The 24,141-nt window shown below is 58.3% G+C and overlaps 1 protein-coding gene across 1 annotated transcript; it reads left to right on the top strand.

Annotated features, from left to right (window-relative positions):
- Positions 1-10,617: 10,617 nt before the first annotated feature.
- On the top strand, positions 10,618-22,779 carry CACNG8 (calcium voltage-gated channel auxiliary subunit gamma 8). Its single transcript, XM_089770339.1, has 5 exons — positions 10,618-10,813; positions 13,410-14,058; positions 14,721-14,804; positions 20,113-20,253; positions 21,653-22,779. Exons 2-5 carry the CDS (start codon positions 13,905-13,907, stop codon positions 22,255-22,257), a joined length of 984 nt encoding a protein of 327 aa, XP_089626465.1. The 5' UTR covers positions 10,618-10,813; positions 13,410-13,904; the 3' UTR covers positions 22,258-22,779.
- Positions 22,780-24,141: the final 1,362 nt, after the last annotated feature.

Raw genomic sequence — 24,141 nt, 5'->3', positions numbered from 1 at the left:
CCCACAATCTCCTCCTCCCCCCGCCCCCTCCATCTCTCTCCATCCCTTGCCCCCAACCACTCTATTTCTCTCCCCCCTCCCCTCTGGTTCGGTGTTTTACTGCCCTCCAGCCCCTTGCTCTGTGGGACCCATCTGCCCTCCATTGCCACCTCAAGGGGTGTTTCTCCTTTCAGCCCCCAGGATGTGTGATTGGGGGGGGGGCAGGACCGTCCCACTCAACCTCCCCCTAGTCCCATAGAGATGGGGGGAGGGATGGCCCCAGGAGGTTTTGTCCTCGGGGGAGCTCTGTGGAGGGCGAAGAATGGGTGGGAAGGGGGGGGGGGATCTATTTAGGCATAGCCGTGACCTGGCACCAGTCACCCCTGTACAAAGCAGCGGCAGCCCAGTATAACCAGTCAGTGGTTGACTGGGCCCGTCCCCCATGTGCAGGGAGCCAAAGGGCTGGGCTCAGGCTCAGCTGGGGCAGAGTGGGGAATTGACTCACAAGTCATGGCCAGGCAAGCTCCCTAACCACTAGGCTCGCCTGCCTCCATGCTGTCTGAGAGAAGCAGGCAACTGGGGTGTCCTGGCTTCCACCCCACACCTCGTCCTTCTGGAGACTAGGCCTCCTGGGTTCTCTCCCTGGCTGTGGGAGGGGAGTGGGGGCTAGTGGTTAGAACAGGAGGGGCTGGGAGCCAGGACTCCTGAGTTTTCTGCCTGTCTCTGGGAGGGAAGTGGGGACTAGTGGTTAGGGCTCCATGGGGGCTGGGAGCCAGGACTCCTGGGTTCTCTCCCCAGCTCAGAGAGGGGAGTAGGGTCTAGTGGTTAGGGTGCAATGGTGGGGGTGAGTCCTGGCTGCCACCCAGCTCTGCCCCCTCTCTCTGGGCCTCGCTTTCCCGGTGGAAGTGGGTGGGAGAGGGGCACAAAGGTGCCGGAAGGCTGGCAGCTGAAATGGCGCCAGCGGGCGGAGGCTGGCGATGGTTCAGCCGCCTGGCAGCCGTCCAGTGCAGCAGGGGTTAACGGTCGCTATGGTGACCTGCCAGGCTCTGGTACCTCGAGCTGCAGCGCCCGCAGAGAGACTGGCTATTGGGGGGGGGGGGGGGCGAGAATAGGATGTGTGTGGGGGAGGAGATGGGGGGATTCTGTAAGGAGAATAGGAGAAGTGTGGGGCAGGGAGCTGCAGGGGTTGCTGTGGGGGGGGGAGGAGCGGAGGAAGAGATTTTGGGGGTGGGGGGAGGGAGGAAGCAAGGAGTGCAGCAGGGAAAAAAAGAGACTGTCTGGGCCACAGAAGGGGGGGTGTCCCTTTAATTGGCTTCCTTCCCCCCACTGGCTGCCACCCCCTCCAGCCTTTACCCCCCCCCCCCCCGGAGAATCGGTTCCCACTGCAGGGGGGTTTGGGCATGAGAGAGAGAAACACCCCAGTGAAGGACACGGCCACTAGGGGGCGATAGGGTCACACACACACACACACACACACACACACACACACACACACACACACACGTGTGCATGGGGGCTGTTCTGATTCCAGCCAGCAGGGGGCAGGCCACACACAATTATCCCCCCCATCACCAGGGAGGGTGGGGGGCAGGGAGGGGGGGTTAGCACTGGGGAGTGACATGCACGGAAGGGATGTTAGATCGCATGTAACTGAACAGTCGTGTAACCGCCTGAAATCTTAGTGGGGGTGCACCAGAGGGGGGGCTGACAGCCGTGGGGAAGCGGGTATGTCGGGGGAGGGGGGCGGTGGAGGAGGGGGTGTGGATGTGGAAGATGGGGCTCAGCTTCCCACACTGGAAGAACACCCCCGCCCCTAATAACTGGGGGAGGGGAGAGCCTGGGTATCAGGTCCCAATATCCAGAGCTGAGCCCAGCCAACCCCGGGACCCCTTAATACATTCTGGCCGCCCCATTTTGGTGCCTGGCCCGTGGTCTGGTAGTGGGGTCTCGTGCTCTAGAGTGCTATAGAATGGGACTCCTTGCTCCAGAGCACCGTGGCATGGCGGGGGGTGGGGGGGTGTCACATGCTCTAGAACACCATGGTATTGGGGGGTCTCTTGCTCTAGAACAGTGTTTCCCAAATGGTGTTCCACGGAACCCCCGGGGTTCCACAAAGTGAAAATAAGGGTTCCGTGAGAAATTTCCATTACAGTAACAGTGTATGATTTAAAATAATAATCATCATCATAAATATTATGTGATTTTTGTTTTTAAATACGTGCAATTAAACGAAATGTCGATCTCATGACCTTGTTTAGCATTTGTTTATTATTATCCGTACTTATTTGTGGTCTTCTTTTTCAGCTCCATGTAGTAGACTGTTATTAGGGATTCCGCAAAATTCTTTTGAGTTTAAAAGGGTTCCAGGGCCAAATAAAATTGGGGAACACTGCTCCAGAGCACCGTGGCGTGGGGTGTGTGTGTCACGTGCTCTAGAACACCGTGGTATTGGGGTCTCACACTCTAGAGCGCTGCAGAATGGGACCCCTTGCTCCAGAGCACCATGGCCTGGGGGGAAGGTCATGTGCTCTAGAACACCATGGTATTAGGGTCTCACACTCTAGAGCGCTGCAGAATGGGACCCCTTGCTCCAGAGCACCATGGCATGGGGGGGTCATATGCTCTAGAACACCGTGGTATTAGGGTCTCACACTCTAGAGCGCTGCAGAATGGGATCCCTTGCTCCAGAGCACCATGGCCTGGGGGGAGGGTCATGTGCTCTAGAACACCGTGGTATTAGGGTCTCACACTCTAGAGCACTGCAGAATGAGACCCCTTGCTCCAGAGCACCATGGCATGGGGGGGGTCATGTGCTCTAGAACACCGTGGTATTAGGGTCTCACACTCTAGAGCGCTGCAGAATGAGACCCCTTGCTCCAGAGCACCATGGCATGGGGGGGGTCATGTGCTCTAGAACACCATGATATTAGGGTCTGGTGCTCTAGAGTGCTGAGGCTTGTGACCGCCTGTTCTAGAGCGATGTGGGTTTGAGCCCGCTTTGAATCACCGCACCGCAGTGCGGGACCGAAGAATCCGCCCGTCTAACCCCCTGCCAGGAGCCAGGCTTTGTGGTGTCCAGCCCTCTCGGACAGATGGCTCCAGCGAAGGAGCTCCCCCTGCCTCCCAGGTGTCAGTTCTGTCGTCCGACTGTCCTCAGGGTGAGGGAGTTTGTCTTGAGATTCAGTCTAACTCTACAGCGCTGGCTGGGAACCCAGCGCCTCGTGTCCTGCCCTCCGTGGCTGGAGTGAGAACAACTTGCCTCCATCGCTTCCTGGAGCAGCCTTTCCAAGTATCTGAAGACCACAGTTCCATCCCCTTGGTTATCTTCAGGGCTGTCCCGAAGGGGGTGCAGGGCCTGGGGCAGTGCCCCCCCAGTGCCCCAGGTGTGGGGTCTGGGGGGGGGAACCTCCCTTCACAGGCCCCACCCTGCCTTTGCTCCACCTGTGCCCCGCTCCTGCTCTGCTTCTTCCCCCAAGCTCTGCTCATGCTCCACTCCCTTGCCCGAAGCCCCTCCTCCCAAGCAATGTGAACTGGGGGATTTCGGGGAGCATGCGACAGCAGCAGGGGTTACCCCTCCACCCACCGCAGTACAGCGCGGGAGCAGAGCAGCTTCTGAGTCACTCTGGCTCCTACTCCTGCTGCTGCCCCACACCAGGCCCCCTGGAAATGCCCCGGGCCACCCTGGTCCCCACAAAGCCACCTGTAGGACGATTGAGGTGGCTGCTGCGGGGCCCCTCAAAGCTCAGGATCTGAGCCTGAGCCATCCTCTGGCTCCAGTCACCTTTCCCATTTCTTCCCATCCTTTCTGTACAGTAGTGACCCCAGCCGGATGCAGACCTCCGTCCAAGGTTGGACCCACGCCGAGTAGCGCGGCACTGTCCCTGCCCTGCGACCCATAACCTAAGAACTAGGGGTCACCCAATGAAATGAATAGGTAGCAAGTTCAAAACAAACCAAAGGAAATTTTTCTTAGACTTAGACTTAGACTTTAAGGTCAGAAGGGACCATTATGATCATCTAGTCTGACCCCCTGCACAGTGCAGGCCACAGAATCTCGCCCACCCCTCTTAGAATAATCCTCTCACCTATGTCTCAGATATTGAAGCCTTCCAATACTTTGAAGGCCCCAACATGCAGAGAGTCCTTCAGCTGTGATCTGTGCCCAATGCTACAGAGGAAGGCGAAAAACCTCCAGGGCCTCTGCCAATCTACCCTGGAGGAAAATTCCTTCCTGACCCCAAATATGGCGATCAGCTAAACCCTGAGCATGTGGGCAAGACTCACCAGCCAGACACCCAGAAAGTTCCCTATAGCAACTCCTATCATCCCTCCATTGACCTATTTCCAACTGGTAATGAATGGTCAATTAGTTACCAAGATCATGTTATTTCATCCAACCATCCCCTTATCATGGAATCATAGAACTGGAAGAGACCTCAGAAGGTTGTCAAGTCCAGCCCTCCGCTCTAGGCAGGACCAATCCCATCTTCATGCAGTGCACAGTTAACCTGTGGAACTCCTTGCCAGAGGATGTTGTGAAGACCAGGACTTTAACAGGGTTCAAGAAAGAACTAGAGAAATTAATGGACAGGTCCATCAATGGCTGTTACATTTGTCTTTGTTGAATTTCATGTTGTCATCTAGAGACCGCTTCTCCTAACTACAAGAGCCCTCCACTGAATTGTAGCGTTTTCCTCCCAAGTCTTGGCAATGTTGGGGACAGGGCCTTGGGCACAGGGGGGCATGGCCTCAGCTAGCTTCCCCCAGCCAGCCCTTCAGGGGTGCTCAGAACACGCTCGATTCTGTAGCCACTTAATGGTCGTTCTGCCAAACCCGCGTTTCTCCACCTGACTTGTCAGAATGTCGTGTGGAACTCGGCGCCAAGCCTGGCTAAAGTCCAGGTATGTTGGGCCCATCACATTTGCTCTAGTGGCTAATTCAGTGACTCTCCCCACCCCCGCCCCTGACCAAAGAAGGACATCGAGCTAATCTGGCCTGATTTGTTCTTGGTACATCGAGGCTGATGCTTTCCATCCTGCAGGTATTTGCCAGTTGAACGTTCTATAAATGCGCGTGTCTGTCTGGTGGTGTTATACCCATGAAATCTACTATATATTTTGTGCCCGTCTGTCTGTCCATCCCTCTGTCCATCTGTGAGTCTGTTTATTCAAGGACTCCTCCAAAGTGGCAAGAGCGAGGGCCACCACATTCGGCAGGCAGCTTCTCGGATCCTAACGTAAAGCGAGGTCGGGGTTTGGTTGTGCCAGGACCACGGGGTGTGCCTGGAATGGGATTGTTGCTCATCAAATGGAAAAGGAGAGGTCTGGTAGCAGGGACGGTTATACTGTAGAATGGCCACAGGGGGGCAGTAAGGGGCCAGAGATGGGGACTGGGACAGCTATATCCCCACTGGACTAGCAGAGGGCAGGGGTGGAGAGAGAGACACCTCTCTACTCTATATTTGAGAGAGGTTGGCCGTTTCTGTGTCTGTGTGTGTGTCTGTCTGTCCCCCACCATGTACTCCTCCCCCAGCTGTGCCCGCTGGAGCTGCAGTGCCCATGGAGAGGTGCTTTTCACCTTCCCCAAGCTGCTGCGGTGAGAGAGGGCTGGTTCTCCCCAGGGCAGCCTGAATCCCGAGCCCCAAACCCCCAGCCTCACCCCAGAGAAATTATTTAAATGAAAGCGACGAGGAGTCCTGTGGCACCTTATAGACTAACTGAAGTGTAGGAGCATAAGCTTTCGTGGGCAAAGACCCACTTCGCCAGATGCATGCATCTGACATGCATCTGACATGCATCTGACGAAGTGGGTCTTTGCCCACGAAAGCTTATGCTCCTACACTTCAGTTAGTCTATAAGGTGCCACAGGACTCCTCGTCGCTTTTGCAGATTCAGACTAACACGGCTACCCCTCTGATATTTAAATGAAGAAAAACAAAATGTATTTGAGCTAAGGACTCGCGCAACAGTGCAATCTTCTAGTTCGGCTACATTGTTCTAGAGCAGAGGTGGGCAACCTATGATCCACAGGCCAGATCTGACCCACAGCGAGGCTCAGGGCTTACCCCTGCAGGGGGGTGAGCTAGCAATCATGCTCCAGCCCCCGTGGGAAGTCTTTGCCCCCCCCAAAGCCTGGTGCATCAGTGGAGCCCCAGCACCCCAAGCTGAGGTCAATGGGGGTTTCTTTTTTGCTTCTCACTTATGTGCAGACCTCAACTGATTTTTTCTGCAGGTCAGTGGCACCCAGCCAAAAAAAGGTTCCCCGTCCCTCCTCCAGAGCAATGTGGCATTGCAATATCTTGTGCTAAGAGCCGTGTGGTATTGGACTCTATTGCGATAGAGCAAGGCAGCGTTGGATTTCTTGCTCTCAAACACAGCAGGAGCAGAATATACTGTTCTAGAGCACTGCCAGATTGAGGTAGCTTGCTCTAGAGCAGGGGTTTTTCGGTCCCCATACCCCCTTGGCTTTTAGTAAACCTTCCCGCACCCCCTATTCAATATGAAAGGAAATCAATTCTAGACTCTAGAATCCACAACTTTTTTCACTCACTACTACTACTTTTGGAATATTTCAATTAGGATAATCTAGTTATTTCCCAACTATTCCCTGTACCCCCTTGACAAGCTTCTCGTACCCTTGGGGGTACACGTACCTCAGGTTGGGAACCCCTGCTCTAGAGCGCTGCAGGACTGGGTGTCTTGCTTTAGAGCATGATGGGACGGGGACATATTGCTCTAGAGCCGTGTGGCATTGTTATCGCTTGCGCTAGAGCAGTTTCCCTCAAACGGTGTTCCGCGAGAAAAGAAGGGTTCTGTGAGAAAATTCCATTACAATAACATTGTATGATTAAAAACAATTAATATGACGTGGTTTTTTCTTTTTAAATATGTACAATTAAACTAAAAGTCGATCTCATGACCTTGTTTAGCACGTGTTTATTATTATCCGTACTTGTTTGTGGTCGTCTTTTTCAGCTCCAGCTATTAGACTGTTATTAGGGATGGCGCAAAATTCTTTCACGTTTAAAAGGGTCCCACGGCCAAATAAAATTGGGAAACACTGCGCTCGAGGGCCGAGATCCTGCGGGATGGGTTACCTATCTTGTTTAAGGGGATGTGTACGCAGCAGGGCTAAAGCCGGAATAAGCTACGCAACTTCAGCGATGTCAGTTGTGTGTCTGAAGACAAAATAGCTTATTTCAGTGTTTGGCACTGTCTGCACAGCGGGCAGTCGAAGGAAGAGCGTTTTTCCTCCCACTTCCCTTACTCCTTGTGAAATGAGGGCTACCGTGAGTCGGAGGAAGAAGCCCCCCCACGCTCGACATTGTGTCGAAAGAACGGCTGGTAGTGTAGAGACACACTTTGTTCTTTTGGAATAGCGGCAGTGACGCCGAAATAACGCACCAGTGTAGACATACCCTTAGAGAGCCGCGGGCTGGTACCCTAGGGGTATAGAGATAGCGTGCCCTAAGAGTGCTGCAGAACTGGGAATCAATTGTTCTAGAGCATGATGGGATTGCAGTCCCCGTGCTCCAGCGTGCTGCAGCACTGGGGTATTGGGTTCTAGAGTGCCGTGCCACGGGGCCCTATGGCTCTAGAGCAATGCAGCATGGGGGTATTGTTCTAGAGCACTGCAGAATGGAGGCCCGCAGTTGGCTAGTGCCTGGCTCTAGAATGCGGGGGGCGGGGGGGGCACAGCCTGACACACACAGCAAAGGGGGAGGTGCCGCGCAGCACACAGCCGGCTCCGAGCATTCCCGTTGGCATGGCGACCGGAGCTGGAGGCGGGTGGGAGAGACCGGCAGGGGGAGGGGAGGCAGCGGCTGCTGCGGCACAGGGTACGACATGCCAGCCCCTGCACAGTCGTGCGCCTGTGATGCATGCGTATGGTGCACCTGCCCGACAGGGCGCACACGCGTGGCACATGAAGCGCCTGCCTGGGGCGCACACACTCACACGACACAGGTTGCATGTGCACGTGACGCACGCGGCGGCACATTCTGCACAGGCATGACACCGGAGACACGCCCCCGAGACACAACCATAGTGTCTGGAAGACGTCTCTGTGAGACACAAGCATGCACGCACACATGACGCACGCCCACGAGACATACACAGGGGCGCGGGCAAACACGCCATGTGCGACCCACTCAGGAGACACCAGCCCCGGGCAAACACGCTCACGACACTGCAGAGCCTTGAAACACAAGCATGCCACCCGCGTGTGAGGCGCACGAACCGAGTGCTCGTGAGTGCACACGATGCACAGTTCAGTTTCCTCGCCTTGAAGGCCACAAGGTCCCCCTGTGATCAGCCAGGCCTGCATGACGCAGCCTCTAGGGTGTCCCTGGAATGATTCCTGGTTGAACCAGAGCGTGGCTTTTCCATGTGGTCTGACACTCGCCTGGGTTGGAGAATCCACCCGACGTGGGGTCACTTGCTCCCAGGATTAATTCCCCGCCCTGTTCAAAACGGAGGCTTGTGTCAACCGGAATTTGTCCAGCTCCAGTTTCCAGCCCCCCCCCCCATCCGCTGAGATCATGTGACACGCGTGCCAGACACGAGACACACCCACCTGGTGCCCGTGCGCACCTGGTGCACCTGCGTGTGATAGAGGCAGCCAGGGTGGGCATAGTGTTGCCCGCACCTGGAGTCACACCCGCGCACAGACACGCAATACGCCGGATTAGAGAGCGTGGCTCAGACCACCGACACTCCCAGGCCTCACCTGGGCCTTGCAATCTCTGCCCCCTCCTGCCCTCACCCCGTCCCACCTCTGTGCCCCACCACTTTCCCTGTGTCCCCTTCCTTCCTGCACCCCCACCTGCCTCCCCCCAAACAGTGGTCCCTCCCCTCCTTACCCCCTCCCCCCCCCTCTTCTGCACGTTCCTTCCCCTTCCTGCTGTGGCCTCTTCCCCCTCTCCTGCATCCTCCTCGCACTTCCTCCTCCCTCCCATCCCCCCTACTTCACCCCATCTCCCCTCCCCATGGCCCTCCCCTTCTCCTCCTGCACCCTGTCCCCTTCCCCTCCCTTCTCGCTGCATCCTCTCTCCCTCCTGCACCCCCTCCCACCTCTCTGTGCCCCTCCTGCTTCCCCTCCAGGGCCCTTCCCCCTCTGTGCCCCTTCTCCTTGCACCCCCATTTACCTCCTGCACCCCTCCTGCCTCCCTTTGCCCCTCCCCCTACACCCCTTCCCCTCCAGGGCCCTTCCCCCTCCGTGACTCCTCCCTGCACCCCCACTTCCCTCCTGCACCCCCTCCCACCTCCCTGTGCACCTCCCCCTACACCCCTTCCCCTCCAGGGCCCTTCCCCCCTCCATGACCCAACTCTCTGCACCCCCCACTTCCCTCCTGCACCCCCTCCCACCTTCTTGTGCACCTCCCCATACATCCCTTCCCCTCCAGGGTGCTTCCCCCCTCTGTGACCCTCCTCCCTGCACCCCCACTTCCTTCCTGCACCCCTCCTGCCTCCCTTTGCCCCTCCCCCCACACTCCTTCCCTTCCAGAGCCCTTCCCCCCTCCGTGACCCTCCTTCCTGCACCCCCACTTCCTTCCTGCACCCCTCCCACCTCCCTGTGCCCCTCCCTCCTACACCCCTTCCCCTCCAGGGCCCTTCCCCCTCCGTGCCCCTCCCCCTGCATCCCCACTTCCCTCCTGCACCCCCTCCCACCTCCCTGTGCCCCTCCCTACACCCCTTCCCCTCCAGGGCCCTTCCCCCTCCGTGCCCCTCCCCCTGCACCCCCACTTCCCTCCTGCACCCCCTCCCACCTCCCTGTGCCCCTCCCTACACCCCTTCCCCTCCAGGGCCCTTCCCCCTCCGTGCCCCTCCCCCTGCACCCCCACTTCCCTCCTGCACCCCCTCCCACCTCCCTGTGCCCCTCCCTACACCCCTTCCCCTCCAGGGCCCTTCCCCCTCCGTGCCCCTCCCCCTGCACCCCCACTTCCCTCCTGCACCCCCTCCCACCTCCCTGTGCCCCTCCCTACACCCCTTCCCCTCCAGGGCCCTTCTCCCTCCGTGCCCCTCCCCCTGCACCCCCACTTCCCTTCTGCACCCCCTCCCACCTCCCTGTGCCCCTCCCTACACCCCTTCCCCTCCAGGGCCCTTCCCCCTCCGTGCCCCTCCCCCTGCATCCCCACTTCCCTCCTGCACCCCCTCCCACCTCCCTGTGCCCCTCCCTACACCCCTTCCCCTCCAGGGCCCTTCCCCCTCCGTGCCCCTCCCCCTGCACCCCCACTTCCCTCCTGCACCCCCTCCCACCTCCCTGTGCCCCTCCCTACACCCCTTCCCCTCCAGGGCCCTTCCCCCTCCGTGCCCCTCCCCCTGCACCCCCACTTCCCTCCTGCACCCCCTCCCACCTCCCTGTGCCCCTCCCTACACCCCTTCCCCTCCAGGGCCCTTCTCCCTCCGTGCCCCTCCCCCTGCACCCCCACTTCCCTTCTGCACCCCCTCCCACCTCCCTGTGCCCCTCCCTACACCCCTTCCCCTCCAGGGCCCTTCCCCCTCCGTGCCTTTCCTCCCTGCACCCCCACTTCCCTCCTGCACCCCCGCCCGGCTCCCCGTGGCCCCTTCCCCTCCTCTCCCCTCCCCTTCCCGCTCCCCATCCCCCCAGCTCCTTCGCAGCCTCCGCCCGCGGTCCCTCCCGGTGCCACACTCGCGGGCTGCCGGGCGCGCGCCGGCTGCTGCGTTCCCCCCCGCCCCGAGCCGCTCTGCAGCGGGGCATGGACCGGGGCGCCCGCGCCCTGCGCCCCGCCGAGATCGCCCCGCGCCCCGGCGCCCCCAGCGCCCCCTGACCGCTCCCGGGCCGGCCCGGACCAGAGACCCCCCGCCAGTGCTCGGTAAGCGCCCCCCCCGCGGCTCCCCAAAGAACCGGGGCCGGGCCAGCCGGTGGGCCCACGCGTGGGGACCCCCCGGGACAGGGGCTGCGGGGGGGTGGGACTGGAATAAGCTCGTGGAGGCGTTTGGGGGGGGTGCGGGGAGCAGGAGGAGATGGGCCCCAAAGATGCTGGATTTCGGGGTGTATGGGGGCAGGGGAGATGAGCCCCAAAGATGCTCAGCGGATGGATTTGGGGGTGTATGCGGGGAGATGGGCCCCAAAGATGCTGGATTTCGGGGTGTATGGGGGCAGGAGAAGATGGGCCCCAAAGATGCTCAGCGGATGGATTTCGGGGTGCATGGGAGCAGGAAGAGACGGGCCCCAAAGATGCTGGAATTCGGGGGGAATTAGGGGGGCAGGAAGAGATGGGTTCCAAAGATGCTGGAATTCGGGGGGATTGGGGGGGCAGGAAGAGATGGGTTCCAAAGATGCTCAGTGGATGGATTTGGGGGTGTATGGGGGAAGATGGGGCACAAAGATTCTGGATTTCAGGGTGCATAGGGGGCAGGGGAGATGAGCCCCAAAGATTCTCAGCAGATGGATTTGGGGGTGTATTCAGGGAGATGCTGGATTTGGGGGTGCATGAGGGCAGGGGGATGAACCTCAAAGACGCATGATGGGTGCATATGGGGTGCATGGGGGCCCAGGGGAAAGGAGCCCAGAGATGCTTGGTGGATGAATTTGGGGGTGTAGGAGGGGCAGGGAAACGAGGCCCAAAGATGCATGTTGGGTGCATATGGGGTGCCTGGGGGCAGAGGAAATAAGGCCCAGAGATGTTCAGTGGATGGATTTGGGGGAGTAGGGGGAGATGAGCCCCAAAGATGCTGGGTGAAGGGATTTTGGGGTGTATGGAGGGAGAAGAGTCCCAAAGACCCTCAATGGGTGTGGATTTGGGAAGGAACGGGGGGGATGCAGGAGAATGAGACTCAAAGATGCTCAGCAGAGGGATTCGGGGTGTATGGGGGAGCAGGGAAAACGAACCCCACAGATGCTCGGCAGATGGATATGGGGGGGAATGAGCCCCAAAGACCCTCAGTGGGTGAGGATTTGGGGGTGCACGCACGGTAGGGGGAGAGACCCAAAGATGCTCAACAGGCAGATTTGCGGGGTGTATGGGGGGGCAGAGGAAATGGGGCCCATGGATGCTCAGGGGATGGACTGGGGGGGTTAGTATCTTTGTGGGTGGGAAGAAATGGGGCCTAATGGACGTTGGGGGGCTCCATGGGCGTGGGGGGTGCTGAGGAAATGAGCCCTCCCGCTGCTCAGTGGCTGGCTTTTGGGGGTGTCTGTGGGGGGGAAGGGAACAGGAAACAAGCGTGGAAAATGCAACAGATCTGCTTGGTGATTTCATGGCCGCACGGCCGTGCCGGGGATCCACGGGCAGCTCATGCGTGCATCTGGCTGGGAGCAAGTGGGGCTTGGATGGAAGGGGGGGGCTGGGAAGAGGGGGTCGCTTTATTGCAGGGCTTCTAGCGGACGGGGGTGGGGGGGTTGCTGGATTCTGCATCCTGGAAAGAAATTGCATCGCCAGGCGGCTGCAAAGGCAGCACAGAAATGCATAACAGGAGGGGAGGGGGGAATAGTGCAAGGGTAGGAGCCAGGTGGAGGGGTTGTTGGGCAGGCCAGGAATTTTGGGAACAGGACACACACACACACACACACACACACACACACACACACACACACACACACACGCGCAGCTGGTCAATGAAGCATGTGTCTCCTGTGTGTTTTTCTGCATGTGTGTGTCTTGGTGTTGCCGCTGTGTGTGACGTGACGTTGACTGTGTCTCTGGGTGATCTTCTCTGTGTGAACGACACACTTGTGTGCCCTGGTGTTCTAGCCATGGATGGTGGCTAGTGCTGGTGTTCATGACACACACACGTGTGCATGGGTGCTCTAGCTACAGTTGGTGGGTAGTGCTTGTGTAAATGTCACGCACACATGTGCACAGTTGTTCTAGCCACGTGTGGTGGCTAGTCTGCATGTGCCCTGCGTTTTAAATGACGGAAAGGGCCAGGCCCAAAGTCACGGAGCTAGGGGCAGACCCCAGAGGTCCTGGCTGCCAGCCTCCCTCCCCCTCCACAGGAGCGCAGAGGCATGAGGGGAATAGGGGAGGGATTTCTGCAGTATGGGAGGCATGGGGGGGGCAGGTGTTGGGCACGCAGGCTGAAGGAGTTGGGGTTGGGGGTAGAATCCTGTGGTGGGGTTGATGCTTGGTGTAAGAGGGTTGTGTATGCAAGTGAGTGTGTGCGCATGTGCGAGTGTGCTTGTGTGAGCACGAGTGGGTGCGCATGCGTGAGTGTGCACAGGCATGTGCATGTGCACACGTGTGTGCGTGTGAGAGTGTGCATGTGTGTGTGTGCATATGCATACGTCACGTGCAGGTGAGCGTGTGCACAAGTGAGTGTGCACACTTGTGTGAGCGTGCGTGTGTGTGTATGCACGTGTGGCTGGTTTGGCTCTCCCACCCGGTGGCACAAACTGTCCCTGTCCCTCGCCCGTCTCCTGGCCCATCCCCTGCTGACCTGGCTCCTCCATTTCTCTCCCACCCCCAGGTCAGCTGGCACCGCACCTCACACTGGAGAGAGGCTGCGCACCGAGAGGGCAGGCACCACCCATGGAATCGCCCCTGGGGCTGCCAGTACGGGAGCCCTCACCCCTCGACCCGCTCGGCCTCCAGCCCCGCGCTCGGGGCTGAAGCTGTGGAAGGAGACACCTGCTTCAGAAAGATCTGTGCTCTGGGAGGGGAGCAGGGGCTAGTGGTTAGAACAGGGGAGGGCGGCTGTCAGCCCGGATTCCGTCTCCTACTCCGGGAGGCGCGTGGGGTCCAGGCAGAGTCCTGGGACCCGGACTCCTGGGTTCCCTAGGCGGCCCCCGGCCCCCAGCAGGTGTAGGGAACTCCCCGTCGTCTGGTCCGGTGGGTGGCCCCACCCCGCCCCCCCGCCAAGCTGGAGTCCCTCAAGCGCTGGAACGAGGAGAGGGTGGTGTGGTGTGAGAAGGGCGTCCAGATCCTCCTCACCACCGTCGGAGCCTTCGCGGCCTTCGGCCTCATGACCATCGCCATTGGCACCGACTACTGGCTCTACGCCCGCGCCTTCATCTGTAACACCACCAACATCTCCAGCGAGGAGATGCCCCACAAGGACAAGAAGGACCCGGGGGGTCTCACCCATTCCGGCCTCTGGAGGATATGCTGCTTGGAAGGTACCTCCCTTGGGTGATCCCGTGCCGGGCACTGCCGTGGGGAAGCTCGCAGCTTCAACATCCCGGGTGGGGGCACTGCTGTGGGGAAGCTCGCAGCATCAGAGCGCCTCTCTGGGTACCTCTGTGGGAAAGCTCACAGCGTCGGAGCACCCAGCTGGGCACCACGGTGGGGAAACTGACAGCATCTGGGGCACTGCTGTGGGGAAGCTCGCAGTTTCAACATCCCAGGTGGGGGGACTGCTGTGGGGAAGCTCGCAGCATCAGAGCGCCTCTCTGGGTACCTCTGTGGGAAAGCTCACAGCGTCGGAGCACCCAGCTGGGCACCACGGTGGGGAAACTGACAGCATCTGGGGCACTGCTGTGGGGAAGCTCGCAGCTTCAACATCCCAGGTGGGGGCACTGCTGTGGGGAAGCTCACAGCATCAGAGCGCCTCTCTGGGTACCACTGTGGGAAAGCTCACAGCGTTGGAGCACCCAGCTGGGCACCACGGTGGGGAAACTGACAGCATCTGGGGCACTGCTGTGGGGAAGCACGCAGCATTGGAGCACCCAGTTGGGCACCACGGCAGGGATGCCCCCCCAGGCTGGCATCCCTCTTGGTCTGAGCGCGATACTGAGCGGGAGACAGGCCCCGGACTCTGATTTCTCCATCTCCGTTGCAGGCCTAAAGAGGGGCGTGTGCGTGAAAATTAACCATTTCCCCGAGGACACGGATTACGATCACGACAGTGCGGAGTACCTCCTGCGTACGTATCCATCAGGCTCCCCAGCTGGCAGGCCCCGTCATGGCCTTGTGCCATGCTTGGGCACTTGGCGCTGGAGTGGAGATCCTACTTAGCTTGCCACATGCCATCTTCCTGGGGGCTGAAATGGCAGAGGGGACCCAGGGATATCTCAGTTTGGAGCTTTCTGGGGGGCTGTAATACTGCGAGGAGGGGGGGATCTCAGCCTTGGGGCTGCTGACAGCTGTAATACAAGTGGGAAGGTGACTTGGGGTATGTCTACACTGCATCCCTAGTTCGAACTAGGGTGGTAATGTAGACATACCCTAACTGAGCTTTGTGCCCACCTCTAGGTAAGGTTGCCTAAACTTTCCCGTTCTAAGCCCCTTTTTTAAATGTTGTTCCCATTCTAGGGTTAAATACCCCAGGCCCCAGGCCCCATCTGTGCTCCGAGCCCGACCTTGTGCCATTCCGTTTGGAGGGGTTCGGAAGCGCCGAATCGGAACGGTGCAATCTTGGACCTTGGTTTTTTTTGGACACGACTCTGGTGCCCACGCCAGCTGGGGCGCCGGAGTGGAAGGTTTGGCAGCAAAATCGCGCTTGGGCCAGTCCAGTTCTTTCCCCCGGCTCGGTGCAAATCCATTGCGATTTAGCCAGGAGCAGCCTCCGCGGAGCTGGCGTCGCGTTCAGGCTGTCTCTCCTTTTTCCGGCCTGCTGGTGGGAGCAGATGGCTCCCTTTGGAGGGTTGGGGGGAGGACCCACCGAAGAAAAACCCGGGAAATTCCCTGTGCACTCGCACAAGATAAAAAAGATCTGCGGAGAAGCCAGGAAACTTTCACAGTCCAAGGCTCAGAAGCAGAGGCAGGAATACTTCCTTTCTGTCCATACAGATCGGGGTGGGGAAGTCAGGGAGTGGGCCGCATGCTCCCCACCCCTGACATAGCTAGTAAGCTGCTAGGGTCGGGTTCTGCCTCTTGGTTTGTGCCGATTTGGGATGACGGGGCCCTGATCTCAGTGATTCTGTGCCTGGGCAGCACCTGGCATGATGGGTCCTGATATTGGGGCGACTGTCTGGGCAGCGCCCGGTGCAATGGGGCACCAGTCTCCGCCCCTTTGTGGCTACAGCCCCCAGCACATCTGAGGCCCCTAATTTCAGTGAGAGCCTCTAGTCGCTTCTTAAATGTATAAAACAAATAATTGTGAGTCGAGGTGATTTTAATGATCATCATTAGGTTCCAGAGTAAACACCCACCCAATATTGATAGGGGCAACTCACAGTCTAAGAGCTGTTATCAAAGGCTCTCTGCATATAGAGTGTCACCATCACATGCGACGGCACCCCACCTTTACCCTTCCATGGGCTCGAGGCGTAATTCAGCTAATTTATGCACCCCCCCCCCCTTTCCCAGTTCCCTACAGCTCTGAGCGAAAGGCACCTACCTTTGTCTAGTTCCCAGGACTCAAGGCCTAATCCTCTTTGGGTTTGTGGGGCCTTTTCCCAGTGCAAAAGCCTGACCCCGAAATCCCCTTAACCTTAACACTCCCCAACACAGAAGGCCTGAGCTAAGTGTAAAATACTCACCCCTCCCACTAAGGCAGGTGGATTTTACCCAGTGGCCAGCCCAAGCTGAGGTCAGTTGTCAGGATGCTGAGGTTTGGCTGCGTTGATCTTGGGCTGTGGGGAGGAGTTATTTTCCAAAGAACTTCCCTTTCGACCGCACTTTTTATAGGGAAACTTGAGTCCCCTGCGTTGCAGTCCTTGACCAATTGTTTGAAATGCATCCTGCAAAATTAGTTATTCAACAGAGAGGGACAATTGAAGAGCTTGCCAGAGACCATCCACATGAAAACTGGAGATGTAAAAACAACAAGGCGTTCAGCGGCACCGTGGAAACTAACAGATTTATAAACTTTCGTGGGTAAAACCCACTTCATCAGATGTAATGGAGTGAAAGTTACAGAGGCAGGGGTGTGGATATACACACTGAAGAAGTTACTTATCAAGTGTAGGACCAGTGTTAATGAGGCTAATGAGCAGCGGATGTGGAGATGTAAATACCAAGTGAGCGGAAATTGCCTTTGTAGTGTGTTAACCAGTTTCAATCTTCATTCAGGTCTAATTTGATTGTCTCGAATTTATAAACGAATTAGAGTTTCGCTGTTTCCCTCTGCAATCGGATTTTGAAGTTTGGGGTTTTTTTTGGTAGAAGGATGGCTACTTTTAAAGGCATTACTGAATGTCCAGGAAGGTTGAAGTGTTCCCCTATAGCAGGGGTGGCCAACCAGAGGCTCATGAGCCGCATGCGGCTCGCGAAGAAAAATAATTGCGGCTCCTGATGGAACCGGGACGGAATCCAGAACCGCTCAGGTCAGCTGGTCTCACGGCCCGCGCCGTTCCACTCACGGCCCCCACCGCACTGTGTCATATCCTGCACGTGCAGACCGGGTCACACACAGCGTCCCAGCCTACACGTGCTAGCAGCCGGCTGCTGATTGCAGGCAGAGGCTTTGGCAGCGGTTTCGGGACCCGGGCATAAGGTTGAGGGGAAGATGCCTGGCTCTGTCCCCTCCCCTGGTCAGCCCCCCCCCCCCCACGAGTACCCTGCCCCAGCACCCACCAGCACCCTGTCCGCTGCCCCCACCAGCACTGTTGGGGCCACATTAGTGAGGCTTGGAGGGTTTTGGAGGGGTTGTTTTTTTGCATCTCACTTGTGTGGCCCCGACTGACTTTTGTGTGGGTCAGTGACCCCTGACTCAAAACATAAAAAAAGCCGCCCCTCTCATAAATAAAGACAAGGCTGAAACATTTTGGCTGTGTCTTCATTGGCATGATCTTGCGCAATTACTTTTAACGCAAGAGTTCTTGCGTTAAAGTATTTGTGCAAGAGAGCATCGACATTGACATGTGCTTTTGCACAAGAGATGTGCTTTTGCACAAAAGCATCCGTGCCAGTGTAGATGCTCTTGTGCAAGAAAGCTCCAATGGCCGTTTTAGCCATTGGGCTTTCTTGCGCAAGAAATTCATGTTGCCTGCCTCTTGTCTACACTGGCCTCTTGTGCAAGAACAGTTGTGCAAGAGGGCTTATTCCTGAGCGGGAGCATCAGAGTTCTTGTGCAAGAAGCACTGATTTCACACATTAGAGCATCAGTGTTCTTGCACAAGAACTCCCCGCCAGTGCAAACAGGCAGCAAGTTTTTGCGCAAAAGCACCTGCTTTGGCGCAAAATCATGCCAATGTAGACACAGCCTTTGTGTTGGATATAATAATATTTAATTTAATAATATAATAATATTTTATTTAAAAATGAAGCCTGGCCAACAAGCCCCTAATTGGGGCCAAGCCCCATCTGGCCGCAGCATCATAACACTCCTGCACCCCCCCAGACCCCAAACCTGAACCTATCATACTCTGGAACCCCCTGTCCTGAGCCTCTCACATTCCCAAACTCCTGCACCCCCACACCCCCAGTCTTCCGCTACAACACTCCTGCACCATCCACACACTGCAGATCAGTGTCTTGAGCCCATCATACCCCCAGTCTCCCTGCCCTGAGCCCCTCCTGTATCCCAGCCCAAACTCCTCACCCTCACAGCCACAAGCCTGCGGCTTGCTCAGCACCCCAACCCTCCCCCTCACCCCAACACTCTCCAGCCCTCCCTGAGCCAGCATCCTCACCCAAATTCCCTCCCAGAACTTGCCCCTCTCCTCCCTTCCCAGGGCTTTTTTTGTGAGTCACAATAGCAGTGGAGACTTTTCCCCAGCTCGTCACTGTCGCCACCGGCTCTTCCTCTGGGACGGGTTGGCCACCCCTGCCCTACAGGTGTACATTAGGGATGTTAAATAGCATTTGACCGAATAGTCAATGAAGCTCATGAATTCTTATTGGTTAATCGACTATTCTATAGTCCCTGGGGGTGGGGCCGGCAGCCAGTGTGCTCCTGGCCCCACGCCCAAGGTGTCCCCTGCCACTCCCGTGGGGTGCCAGGCGGGAGCTGGTCTGCGAGGGGAGCCAGTTTAAAAACCAGCTCCCTTTGCGGACTGGCTGCCTGTCAACCCATGCTGCTGCCTCTGATACAGAGGGAGTCTGAGCTCCTGGACCCAGTGTGAGCTGGAACAGAGCCGGGCTGCCTGCCCGCCCGGATCCTAATGCTCTTTAAATGCAGAGCTGCAGCAGGGGTGGGTCCCAGACCTGGCACAAGCTGGGACTGAGTCAGGCTGTGGCCAGCCTGTTAAAAAAATGTACTGGCAGGCAGGGGAAGAGGGGGCTGATGCATGTAGTCTATAGCATTAATCTGTGGATGGGTGTGTATGAGAAGGGATGGGTGGATGGGGCAACTGTATCTGTCTGCCCATCTTCAACAATCAATGTCGAAGTGATTGGATTCAGCAGAAAATATTGTATTATTTCATATCATTTGGGCAGATAGCTGGTCATTCAATACACCCCAGCCGTTTCTCCCTCCCATCCACTGGGCGTGAAGGGCCCTCTACTGAAGGAATAGCATGGGGCAGCATCCTTAGAGATGCTTTTTTTTTTAACCAAGGGGGGAGAGTTAAGGGGATTTAGACATCCTTAACGTGAGCCATTCCCTGTTTTTGGCTGCCTTAATGGCTTTCCCTGGGCAGGGAAATCCCAGGCTCTCAATGGCTAAGAGCTTTCGAAGCATAGACGGACTTGGAGGCTGATACCAGACGCTGATTGCCTGGTGGCATTAATATGCTGGGAAAACCCCAGATGCTCATTGGGTGGGGGTGTCAGAGCGTTGGAACACGCACAGTTCTGGTTGGCTGTTGGCCTCACAGTGACATTGTGTTTTCCAGTTGGCCTGGGAATAAGGAGAAGCCTTGAATGCTGACTGGCTGGCAATCGCAGAAGTTGCCTTCTGATTGGCTGTGGCACCAGCGCATCGGGAAATCTGTACATTGTGTGATCATTGCAGATCTTTGAGTAATCCTGCTGATTGGCTGGCAGATTGAGACCCTTAAGCAGTCCTGTTCTCTGATTGGTTCTTGACCTCAAAGCATGGGGGAAATTAGAGACGCTGATTGGCTGTTGACCTACCTTGTATTGTAATTTGTCTCTTGACCTTGGAGTGTCAAAAAATCACAGATGCTGATAAGCTGCTGGCTTCAGAGGGCTGGAAGTCCCCAGATTCTGATTGGTCACTGCCTCAGAGAGCCAAGAAACCCTGGATTCTGATTGGCTATTGGCCTCAGCATGCTAGAATAGCTTAGATTCTGATTGGCCACAGGGCACTGTCCTGTTCACCAATAGGCCAGCCTTGGAGATCCCGCCCCTTGACACATCTCCTCTGCTCCCCTCCCTTACAGGTGTGGTCCGCGCCTCCAGCATTTTCCCCATCCTTAGCGCCATCCTGCTGCTGCTGGGGGGTTTTTGTGTGGCCGCCAGCCGGGTCTACAAGTCCAAGCGCAACATCATCCTGGGGGCTGGGATCCTATTCGTCGCTGCGGGTGAGTGGGTGGGGCTTAATGGGCGGGGCTTAATGGGAGGGGCTTAATGGGGCAGGGTATGTTTCCCACCCACCCTACCAGGCTCAGGTATAGCCCAGGTCATGGAACTTGCCTGGGGTCATACGAGTGGGAGGGGCCCGTGGGCACAGCTGGGGTGGGGGTGGGGGGTTGAGAATTCTTGCACACGGGCCCAGATTTAGGGAATTCTGGTCCAATCCCCAAGCTTGTCTAGGATGAGCCAGGCCACCCACGGGCACTGAACCTGGATTGATGGATGCAAGGAAGCGAGGAAGTAGGGATGGAAGGAGGAAGGAAGGAAGGGAGGGAGGAGAGAGGGAGGGAAGGAGGGGGGAGGGAGGAAGAAAGGAAGGAGGGAGGGAGGGGGAGGAAGGAAGGAAGGAGGGAGGGGGAGAGAGGAAGGAAGAAGGGAGGGAGGAAGGAGGGAAGGAGGAAGGAAGGAGGAAGGCAGGAAGGAAGGAGTGAGGGAGGGAGGAAGGAAGGAGGGAGGGAGAAGGGAGGAAGAAAAGAAGGAGGGAGGGAGGAAGGAGGGAGGGAGGAAAGAAGGAAGGAAGGAGGGAGGGGGAGGGAGGGAGGAAGGAGGGAGGGAGGAGTGAGGGAGGGAGGAAGGAAGGAACCTACCCAGCCTTCATCTGGGTGTGGGGCTGGCTGAGGCTGGGCTGGGGGACGGGGGAAGCCTCCCCCTGCGCCCCCCACAGGGAGGATCCACCATGGTGGTTCAGGGGTGGGGGATTGGACGGGTCCCCATGGGGCAGTCTGGGGTGGGGAGGGCTCCATGGTTGCCCCCTTAATGGCGCTCTGTGCCCTGCCCCTCCTGCACCTTCTGTTTTTCTCCCCTCCTGCCCTGGCTACTCGACTCCCCCTCTGCTGCCTCCTCACCTCTCTGCCCCTTCCTCTCGCCCCTCCCTGTCCCTGTCCCCTAAATCCACCCCCACCCCTCCTCCATCCATGGCCCCATCCTCCCTGTCCCTACCCCGAATCAACCTCCTCCTCACCCCTCCTCCACCCACGGCCGCATTCCCTCATCCCTCCCCCGAGTCCATCCCCTCCCCACCCTTCCTCCACCCACGGCCTCTTCCCCCCACCCCTCCCCCAAATCTATCTCCTCCCCACTCCCCCACCCCTCCCCTGAATCCTCCCATTCCCCAACCCTTCCTCTATCCATCGACCCCACCCCTCGCCCCTCCTCTGAATCCTCCCCCTCCCCACTGCTCCTCCATCCACTGCCCCATCCCACTGTCCCTCCCCCAAATTTCCCCTCCACGCCCTTCCTCCACCCACGGCCCCATCCCCCCACCCCTCCCTCGAATCCACCTCCTTCCCACCCCTCCTCCACCCCCATCCCCCTGCCCCTCCCCTGACTCCCGCCTCCCCCCCCAAGGCCTCAGCAACATCATCGGGGTGATCGTGTACATCTCGGCCAACGCCGGCGACCCGGGCACCAAGCGGGACGACGAGAAGAAAAGCCACTACTCCTACGGCTGGTCCTTCTACTTCGGGGGCCTGTCCTTCATCCTGGCCGAGATGATCGGGGTGCTGGCCGTCAACATCTACATCGAGAAGAACCGGGAGGCTCACTGCAAGAGCCGCACGGAGCTGCTGAAGAACCCCTCGTCCTCCTCCGCCATCCTGCGCCTGCCCAGCTACCGCTTCCGCTACCGGCGCCGCTCCCGCTCCAGCTCCCGCTCCACCGAGCCCTCGCAGTCGCGGGACGCCTCGCCCGTGGGCCTCAAGGGCGTCCCCTCCACCGACATCTCCATGTACACCCTGTCGCGGGACCCCTCCAAGGCCAACGTCAGCGGGCTCTACGGGGCCGAGCGGGAGGGGGCCGGCGGGGGCTTCCTGCAGCTCCACAACACCTTCCCCAAGGACCCCGGCGTCACCGTCACGGTGACAGGGCCCGGCGCCGCCGGCGCCACCGGCACCCTGGGCAAGGACGCCTCCTCCAACACCAACACGCTCAACCGGAAGACCACGCCCGTGTAGGGGCGGCGGGGGGCCGGCGGCGGGGCCGGGAGACGCGGCGCGGGGCAGGACGGGAGGGCCTCAGGCGAAAGAAGGGGCATTCTTAGCAAAGTGTCTTTTGAACCCGGTGTTCCTTCCTTCCTATCCCCATCCATCCCTCTCCTTCCTTCCTTCCTTCCTTCCTTCCTTCCTTCCTTCCTTCCTTCCTTCCTTCCTTCCTTCCTATCCCCATCCATCCCTCTCCTTCCTTCCTTCCTTCCTTCCTTCCTTCCTATCCCCATCCATCCCTCTCCTTCCTTCCTTCCTTCCTTCCTTCCTTCCTTCCTTCCTTCCTTCCTTCCTTCCTATCCCCATCCATCCCTCTCCTTCCTTCCTTCCTTCCTTCCTTCCTTCCTTCCTTCCTTCCTTCCTTCCTTCCTATCCCCATCCATCCCTCTCCTCTCCTTCCTTCCTTCCTTCCTTCCTTCCTTCCTTCCTTCCTTCCTTCCTTCCTTCCTTCCTTCCTTCCTTCCTTCCTATCCCCATCCATCCCTCTCCTCTCCTCTCCTCTCCTCTCCTCTCCTCTCCTCTCCTCTCCTCTCCTCTCCTCTCCTCTCCTCTCCTCTCCTCTCCTCTCCTCTCCTTCCTTCCTATCCCCATCCATCCCTCTCCTCTCCTTCCTTCCTTCCTTCCTTCCTTCCTTCCTTCCTTCCTTCCTTCCTTCCTTCCTATCCCCATCCATCCCTCTCCTTCCTTCCTTCCTTCCTTCCTTCCTTCCTTCCTTCCTTCCTTCCTTCCTTCCTTCCTATCCCCATCCATCCATCCATCCATCCATCCATCCATCCATCCCTCTCCTCTCCTCTCCTCTCCTCTCCTCTCCTCTCCTCTCCTCTCCTTCCTATCCCCATCCATCCCTCTCCCCTTTCCCCACCATTCCCCTCTTGCCGGTTGCATTTCCCCGCCTGGAGGACGTAACGTCCCAGCCGTCGCTGTCCGTGGGGAGGACTGGATGGGGGTCCCAGGAGACCGTGGGAAAGTCTGGATCAGCATGGGCGCTGGTTGAAACGATTCAAGCACCGTCCTGTTGGTATGGGCCCTGCAGGGGGGATGTGGCCAAGTCTCAGTGCTGGGGTCCCCTTCCTTCCCTCTGAACCTGTCCCCAGGCTGGACCCCTCCCTCTCTGGGGGATCACGAGGGAGGGGTTAGAATGGGGGAGGCTTGTACTTTGCCAGTGCCAAATTCACAACGGGGCAACTTTGTACCTGGGGGGGACATTGAAAAGGGGGGGTGTCAGTGACCTAGAATCACCCCCTCTCCCTTCCTCCCCACCCACCAAGGGCTCATAGTCGTGCCAAATCCAAGTGCCAAAATGTTACCCCCCAGGCGCCCCCTGCTGGCGGGGGGTGGTAACTCAGTGTGCTGGTATTTTCAGGGGGAGGGGTCTCTCTCTGTTTTAGTACCCTCCCCATCTTCTGTCTGCTTCACCCTCCCACCTCCAGCCGGGCCTTTCCCTGGTCTTCAGGGGGGCCCCCAGAGTGGGGATGGGGGAGTTCTGCGCCCAGCTTTGTTTCCATAGGGGGAGAGCTTCCCTTAGCAGTGCCCCCGCCCCCCCAAGCAAGGGCCGTGAGCTGAATGACCCCGGATCCAAGAGGGGGCAGAGTTCACCCCGGAGCAGGGGGAGCAGAATGAAGAAATTCCCTACAGCTGCCCCCCACAGAGCCCCCCGATAGTCCGCCCCATGCACAGCTCCTTGCCTCTCGCCATAGCCCCCCCCCCCCACAGGCACTGTGTCTATTCCCTGACCCCAAGGCCCAGAGAGGGCAGGTGAGGCATGGCTGGGCTGCCCCGCCCTGTAGCTATTCCTTGGCCCCCCTTCCACCCCATAGGCCCAAGCGGCTCATGAACAATTCACACAGATGACGCGGT

This window comes from Pelodiscus sinensis, chromosome 18 (assembly GCF_052426305.1).
Source record: "Pelodiscus sinensis isolate ZL-2025 chromosome 18, ASM5242630v1, whole genome shotgun sequence".
Taxonomy (NCBI): Eukaryota; Metazoa; Chordata; order Testudines; family Trionychidae; genus Pelodiscus; species Pelodiscus sinensis.
The sequence above is the reverse complement of the archived record's forward strand: the minus strand, read 5'-3'. Positions and strand labels throughout refer to the sequence as shown.

What these genes read in the sequence shown, in the direction of transcription:
- CACNG8 (XM_089770339.1), top strand. Translation starts at nt 13,905, where the DNA reads ATGACCATCGCCATTGGCACCGACTACTGGCTCTACGCCCGCGCCTTC. An exon ending in GAGGATATGCTGCTTGGAAG is followed by an intron (nt 14,059 to 14,720) that starts GTACCTCCCTTG and finishes TCTCCGTTGCAG; the next exon opens with GCCTAAAGAGGGGCGTGTGC. An exon ending in GATCCTATTCGTCGCTGCGG is followed by an intron (nt 20,254 to 21,652) that starts GTGAGTGGGTGG and finishes TCCCCCCCCAAG; the next exon opens with GCCTCAGCAACATCATCGGG.